Here is a 7,796-nt window from a genome sequence, read left to right as displayed (position 1 = left end):
CGACTGTATTGACTTACCTGTTCCAAACTTCCATTTCCTGAGAGGAGTATTCTCTTCCCCCAAGTCCTTTGACGTCGGTGCTCTCTTCGAACTCAACCATTTTCAGGATTTGTTCGTCGGTCCCGTGGCCAAAATCCTCGGCGTCGTGCTGGCCTGCTCTGCGATTCCTGTCCAACAGGGTACCAACGGATACCCCCCATCACCAATGAATACTTCCACGGTGGCAGCCCTAGGATACGCTTCCCCCTATGTAGAAATGTGTCGGACGTATGAGGTATGATCCATGGTGTGCCCTGTGTTAAACTAATCAATAACGGGAACCACTCGGCTGTCGGCCAGAACGGTACTACCGCTACCACATACGTATTCTCGATGTGTTTGAACGAGTGTAAAAATGCTGCTATCAACTTCCAATCATGTAGGCACGGATATTAGCTAAATCGACTTCGAAAGCTTGGCACCCCGCTGGGCCTGAGCCATCCTTCATGCAATACATGTCTAACACGTGGTCACCATGGCTCGCAAACAGTTCTATGTCAAATGGTCCAAGGAGTTGGTTCATCAGTGCCACCCACACAGGGTTAAATGTGTAACTATCGGGGTGTGTGTGCGGTGTAGAACTCTCCCTAGCACCGTCTATAGTGAATTGGGTGTCGTCTATTCTATCATGACTCCACGTTACTCTATGCCCCCGCGGTGCTAACACCAACGCGCATGCTGGATGTTTGTTCTCCCCTTGCTTAACCTCCTCTTGTGCAAACCCAACCTGTTTCTTTGTAGGCCGCAGTAGAGGGTCCATGGGACTTGTAGATCTCGAGAAATAATCGCCAAAAACCGTAAGAGAGCCTTCAACATATTGAACATCCATTACCACTTCGTTAATGGTAATCAATGCTCGAATGATTATGCTGTTTTTGGAGCTCTCTGTGAAGATACGGTTCTGGGTTTGCCAAAATATTAACCAAAGGTTTGTGGTCGGTCACTAAAAATACTGAACGGACTGATCGCCTACAGAGGATTAAAGCCTTTCTAGATGCGTAAATACATCCCACCATTTCTCGGTCTGTGGCGCTATAGTTCCGCTGCGCTGTATTGAGCTTACTAGAGAAAAAGGCCACTGGATACAGGAAACGATGTCTTCTTATGGAAATACCCTGGTCTCTGGGACTATCATTCAACACTTGCTGTAGGTCTTCTGTCATCGTTGGAACCGCATCCACTGCAAGTGCACCACTCTGATTTGTTTGTAACCCCGTTGCCGTCTCAAGTGTGCCACTCTGAGTTGTATATCTGGACTCAAGTGAACCACTCTGAGTGTTCAAAGGTATCTCAAGTGTGCCACTCTGAGTTGGTGTTTGGTGCCGAACCACTACGTCTTGTGTCTGCGCTCGTGCTCCCTGTTGTTCCTGTTCTTCCACCCTGAGTATGCCAGTAGCCGCATTTCTAGGTACAAATGGTTTGAAACCTGGCACTGTCCTCAACTCGTCTATCGGGTTGTATACTACCTCCGCCTTATCCATTGTGCTATATATAGATTGTTCCGTCTCAGAAATTACTAAACGGGGTGTTTGTGGGTGCAATATGAGGGGTGGTAGCCCTAAGATTTCTCTGTATCGTTTGCATTCCCCTATACAGATTTGTTCCTCATCATACTCCACCGTCCCTGGTGGTGGTATCTGAACAAACACCGCTGCCTCTACCCCCAATTGCATGCGTCCGGCATGATGACTAAACGCTGGCATGATAAAGGTTCGTACAACTTGATCCTTTTCATAATCAATGTTAACAGGTGGGTAAGTGCTTGTTGTTGTTGCGCTTTCCATCCAAATACTGCTCCCTTTTTTGTTAGGTCTGACATGGGCACCGCTATCGATGCATAATTGGGTATGTACTTCGACCACCACGGTATTACGGCTAACAAGGATATTAACTCTTGCTTGCTTTTAGATGCCGGCCTGTCAAATAATGCCTGGGCTCTTTCCTTCATGATCATCGTTGCATTTCCTACTGTCCCTCTGCCGTAAAACACTGTCGGTATGTCTGCTAGGTGCAGGATCTGTGTTTTCTTTGGTTGCAACTGTATGTTGTATTCTATACATATATCGATGAACTGTATCGTTTGCTGCCAGTGCCTCTCCAACGTTTCTACTACTGATTCGGAGTGCCGCCTATGAGTCGCTATCTTATTATCATCAATATAAGGCTTATGATCTGTAACATCAGCAAAAAACGTATCCGTAAAATGCTGCATGTCGAACGCCCCGTTATCTGTCAAGTAATCTCGTGAGCCCTCATCCAATTCTAACTGGTGGTATGACGCCGCTAAATCCGCTACTGTAATGATGAGTGCGTTGGTGCCATTTTCGCCCATGTCGTCCTCCAAAGGTAATTGGTACGCAATTCTAACCATCTGTTTGTTTACCTTGATATAATTTATTGTTATTCGATAATCCTTCAAATCCTTTGGCTCCACCCTCGGATCCTTCCTAACTGTCTTTACTGAGCTGACCCACCTGCTGTACCGGTTACCTGGTCCCGCTTTGCCTTGTCAATAAAGTTGTGCTACCTTTTGGATATCAATATCCTTCAACAACGGGTCCTTTGTAAAGTAAATTGACCGTGAAGGGCTTCGCTCCCTCTTGGGTTTGCAATTTGACCGCAACTCCTTTGATGAATTTGGTGTGTCTCGGGTCGTATCTCGCCTTAAGGGACTTGTTTTCTAATTTTTCCATCTCTTCCTGTTTTCTTTATAGGTTCCCTACTCGTCGGAGGTGTGTGAAATCGTACTCGTCAGGCATTTTCCCATCCAAGTCCGGCTTCCTAGGTATATCTATTTCCGTCCAAGACTCGTCTTGTTTCGGAATTAAGAAAGCTACGTCTTGTGACTTCGGCAATTGTAGCGTAAAAGTTGGCGGTTCTGTAGATTTGTCCCAACTCGTCCCCAGCAAGTTGTCTTGCATTACATCAAAACCAACTAAAATATCGCAATATTGTGGCAACCAACTGCATACTAGGAATGTGATTTCCTTCGTTTCATAAAACGTGGGCATCCCATCTGCTGCCCGGACGTTCAATAAAAACGTCGTTTTCGCCTTCTGTGTTAACACTGATTCTCCAGCTCCTCCAAAGCCTTGTAGATATGTTGGTGTCATATCCGTGATTTCTATGTCGTGTGTACACGCATATTCTTCATGGATCATCGCTGATCTAGCTCCCGTATCATTGTAGATCCACGCATGCTCATCTTTACAAAGTGCTTCTGTCACTGGCTCTGTCCACACATCCTCATCGGAGCTGTTGTCCCTATCTATTGCAGCTCCTGCATCATGTCATTGCAAGTAGTATGGTACCTGTTGCACCTCCTGAGGCTGGCTTGTTGTCGTGGTTGCTGCTGCTGCTGCCGCCTGTACTCGTCTGCCTCCTCCACTGGGTGCTCCTCCACTACCTCTAGCTGAGATTGTCGCTGCTGCCACTGTTTTGATGTGTGTAGTACCAGAAGATGCCTGTGCTTGTGGGCATGTGTTCTGATAATGCACTGTTTTGTGACAGATATGGCATAAATGACACACGGATCCCGTGTGTCTCGATAAACATCTATTACACGTGGGCGCTCTGAAACCCGGTGATTGTGACCTTCCTCTCACACTGTAAGATTGATCTCTATTAGTGCTTCTGCTGGTCTCTCGGCTACTTCTGGTGTATTCTCTACTCACACTTCGTCTATTCCTTTCTCTATTGTGCAATCTTCCTCGTTCTGGCGTTCGTGCTCTATCTCTATCCCCAAAATGTGGTTGTGGCTCACCCCTAAACGCTGCTGCTAGGTTCGCAGCATGTACTGCTGCTCTTCCTGGTCCGAACATTTCGTAGGCATCTAATAAAGTTGCTCTATTGGCTGACGGGAATGCTGCGTTAATAAAAGTTCTTCCTGCCGCTTGCAATTCCTTGAGTGCTGTAACTAACGGTGCTTGTGTCGATATTGTATATAGAAATCAATGCTGATCGCAAATTTGTGTTCTTTGTAACTGCGTGTAACATTGCTTGCGCTGCAAAAATTCCTCCTCTCGCTGCATCCTGGCTTAGATTTTCGTCAATTGCCACCCACGGTATGATGTGCGTTGTTGTGCTTGTAGCTTTCCGTGGCGTGTCATACGGTGCTCGCCTTTGATGAAAGTCTTTGTCCCTGTAACACTGGATGTCGTAACTTGTGCCGACCTTGATGGTCCCCAAAACGTGGTAAACACAATCCATTAATATTGTACATGCGGCTGCGAGGGAACCACAAGTTTGTTCTGTCTACAAAGATGTATAGGTGTTTGGTTTTGGTGGTCGGTCTCCACCGACCTGCTGCATTATCCAAATACATTACTTCCTTGTGTGTTGCATCTAATACATCCTCTCTTCCACTGATGATCCATTAATTTCCGCCCCACTTCCATGAGCCTCCTTGCGGTTTAATAATAACCGGTGACGTCCGTGCTTCCTCCATTAACGTATTCACCATTTCTACATCCGGTGCCGGAACACTTATTCTACACAGCCTATCTTTCGCCCATTCGGCTTTGTCTTACCCGCGTTCCCTGTAGAAACTCTCTGCTTTACTCCCTGTCGTGCTGGACGGTGCAAATCTAGAGGCTCCAAATGTGGGTGGTGACCGTGCTCTATCCCTCACCGGTGAACGGCTTCTGCTCTGGCTCCTGTTTCGTGGTGTCTTACTACGTTGTTGACTGCGGCTACGGCTGTTCTCTCTCGACGAGAGTTGTGCCCGTAGATCTCCCGACCGACCTTGTTGTCTTGTTAATTCCTTGTCTTTTTTCTTCGCGGCTTTCCATTCCTCGCGTTCCTGTTCGCGACGACGCTGTTTCCTCAAGTACTCCTCCTTTCTCTTCTCTTCAGCTGCCTCGTCTTCACGCGCTTCACGTTGCTGTAAATCCACGAGGGTTTTCTCTGCTAATAGGCACTCCCTCAACGTGTCCACTGACTCCTCGTCACTCGCATACTTTTCGACGCCATCCCTGCCGATTAAAACCTGGTTGGCTGGTCGACCCTTCAACGCTCCGCCTAACCATAAAGGCTCTACGACTCTTTGGTCTGCTGTGGGTGGCTTTTGTGTTGTCTTTTGGGGTTGTTCCAATAGTTTCGTATTAGTCCTGTTGTTGCTGCATCGCCACGCCCTTGCGGGTTCAATGCCGATTCCGTGGTATAGATAATTCTTCCTACGGCAAATTCCGCTAACTGTTATCATGACTGCTCTGCTCCACGCTGCTCTTTCCGATAAGTCACTCAACTCAATCGCTTTCACAGGCAAGTCTACTGTATATCCCGGTCCGAACAGGTAACTAGCTGCCCCAAATGTTCGATCAAACCCCGTTCCACATCCTGTATCCCCGGTTCGTCTGGTAACAAAGGATAAACTTCTATGAGTACTGACTGGTCAATATACTCGTACATGAGTTCCAACAGGTCGCTTCTGATGTTGGGTCCCTTCGCTAATGTGCTGCATGTTTCCCCCCGAGTGAACTTCTTTCAAGGCTTGAGGAACGCGCCAATAGGGTCTTGTTTTGCACCCATATAGATACGTGGTGGCTTGTCAAATTCACTAGAGGACATCTTGGCACTCTCGTCTTGCAACCTCGCGGTGGTAAACCAAAACTAGTCCTAAAAAAATTTCCTTTGAGGTTGCTTGTTCTACCAGCTGAGTACGTTCAAGCTAGTTTAGTTGTAGTTCGTGTATATTCTAGGGTACACTTCACTTTATTTAACTAAACTAGATATTTCGCTTCAACGTTGCCAGTCTGTCAAGTGTACAAATGATCCTCTTCCTAGTCCAACACATTAGCTTCATAGCTAATGGTTCACTTCAATATAGTAATCCTCCATGTGGGTCTTCCCCTTTACTATTGACCAATGGATATATTATAATTGGCCTATCATAAACCATCCCCTAATTAGTCCCATTAGTCATTATTGTCGTATGGCCCCGTCCGATCCTGATCGAGCTAGGACCCAGTTTGTCCCACCTAGATCACAGTATTACAAAACAAATAATGAATGTAGTAGCGGATGATCACTGGAGGTTCGGACAGTCCAGCCCTAGGGACAGGACGATGGACGGCCCTACTACTCCAGGCCCAGGACAACCGAACACGTGCGATTAGAGACAGAAGGGCATGGACCTAGGAGCTGGGACTCCTGGTTAAGACTACAGAGTCAGCCCTACTGACCCTTTTGTACACTGGTTCTAGCGCGGCTAAACCAACTAGCTTAGTTCTCTCAATAGTAAACATCGTGTACCATGGGGTTTACTAGAACTAAGCTCTTCTAGAACCAAGCTCGACCACTGTGGTCCAGACACTCCCCACCTAATATGAAGAGCGCTGGAAGCCCATAATTATATTTTTCTCACTATGGGAGAATGCTAAGTTTATCCCGTGAGTATACTAGATTCCCAGCCGATGACGCTCGAGTCGATTTCCTCCTACGCCATGTCGACCAAGCTATACAAATTAAGATGATGGCTGATCTTGGCTTTGGAGCTACCGTGATCATCGTCGAGCGCTATCTCATCGTTCACTATGGTGCCTCTGCACACCTTTGCCGTCCTGAGAATATCTCTGAGCTTCTAGACTAAGCGAGACGTCTCGACACGGCGCAATACCGCGACGACCGTACTAAACTGCTCTACCTCTCATACTTTGCTAAGTACGGGGTCCTGTCAGTCATATACCGCCTTGCGGAGAAGGCTACACCACCCACGCCGCCCGTTAACCCAATTGCCGATGCTGAAATAGGAATGCTCAAGTCCGCCGAGTCCGACATAGGAGTCGAGAGTTCGTACATGACTACCCAGCCGATTACGGCCACCAGTGCACTACCGATTGCACCACCGATCGCCTCCGACGCTGATCCAAACCACTTCTTTGTGCCTCGCCATGTCACACCTGATGACAGGCACAGTACCAGCTCCGTCCATCTGGGCAGCCCACCGCACTTGACGCACCACGCACGGATCGACGTTCACGTTCACCACGACGAGCAACTGATCGACGCTCGCGCTCACCACAAAGAACACGTGCACAGCATGTTCACAACGCCCCCCACCGCGACGGGCACGAGCACGGTCACGCTCACCACGAGGTCAGGCACGTGCACGCACAGCAATAGCCTCTACGAACCGGACACCACAGTCCGAGACACGACGCCCACCTCCTACCAGTTCCAGCCTTCCACGGCTCCATATCTCCCGCATGAGCGACAACGACCGCGGCTGTGAATGACACCGTGCAAGAGAAGCGCTTCCACTCGCCAGAGAGACAACTATCACATTGAGGAATCGAGCACAGTCTCACAAGAACCGTGAACACTCTCACGAGCGCCGCGACCAGACACCTCTTCCATCCCCTATCTTCGAGTCCACTACACTCAGGCCGCCACATTCCTCTATGAATATCAAGCGTGTCTGAGCCTTCTGGCAGGAGTACGATGCCGATATTGCACAACGCGCTACTGTACAAAAACCACTTTATTTTCGAACAGTACTACTATAGTAGATTGTCTGGTTACCGGTATTAGAGTCTGTTTGAGTTATTACTTTATTAGGCACCAGTCACCAGTCACCACACTTACGGTCTGACCAGAGTTACCACAGGCTGTCCAGTGTCCAGTGTCCACAGACCACAGTACATATTTCGTACCCACCGTCCCAACCTCTACTAGTAGTGACTATGGTGCAGAGGGGCAAGAACCTGCGTCTCCGGGTAAATTTTCAAACTTGAATAACTTCTTGAGTTTTTAATTTT

The 7,796-nt window shown here is 48.0% G+C and overlaps 3 protein-coding genes across 3 annotated transcripts in view; 1 reads left to right on the top strand and 2 right to left on the bottom strand.

Annotated features, from left to right (window-relative positions):
* The window catches only part of SARC_04186 (hypothetical protein), a gene marked incomplete at both ends in the record, with an annotated part of 1,024 nt that extends 924 nt beyond the window's left edge, over positions 1-100 (bottom strand). The window contains one exon of the mRNA XM_014301989.1: positions 18-100. Coding sequence (XP_014157464.1) covers positions 18-100 — 83 coding nt within the window. The remainder of the gene's footprint in view (positions 1-17) is intronic.
* A 4,464-nt stretch (positions 101-4,564) lies between these two features.
* On the bottom strand, positions 4,565-5,448 carry SARC_04185 (hypothetical protein; the record flags this gene model as incomplete). Its single annotated transcript, XM_014301988.1, has 2 exons — positions 4,565-5,393; positions 5,441-5,448. 2 exons carry the CDS (start codon positions 5,446-5,448, stop codon positions 4,565-4,567), a joined length of 837 nt encoding a protein of 278 aa, XP_014157463.1.
* Positions 5,449-6,790: 1,342 nt separating this feature from the next.
* SARC_04184 (hypothetical protein) lies at positions 6,791-7,270 on the top strand (the record flags this gene model as incomplete). The annotated part of the gene is made up of 1 exon (XM_014301987.1): positions 6,791-7,270. The coding sequence occupies one exon, from the start codon at positions 6,791-6,793 to the stop codon at positions 7,268-7,270; it is 480 nt and encodes a 159-aa protein (XP_014157462.1).
* Positions 7,271-7,796: the final 526 nt, after the last annotated feature.

The sequence above is a fragment of the Sphaeroforma arctica genome (genome assembly GCF_001186125.1).
Source record: "Sphaeroforma arctica JP610 unplaced genomic scaffold supercont1.228, whole genome shotgun sequence".
In the NCBI taxonomy this organism is placed as follows: domain Eukaryota; class Ichthyosporea; order Ichthyophonida; genus Sphaeroforma; species Sphaeroforma arctica.
Note: the sequence above shows the minus strand (reverse complement) of the source record. Positions and strands in the feature narration are given on the sequence as shown.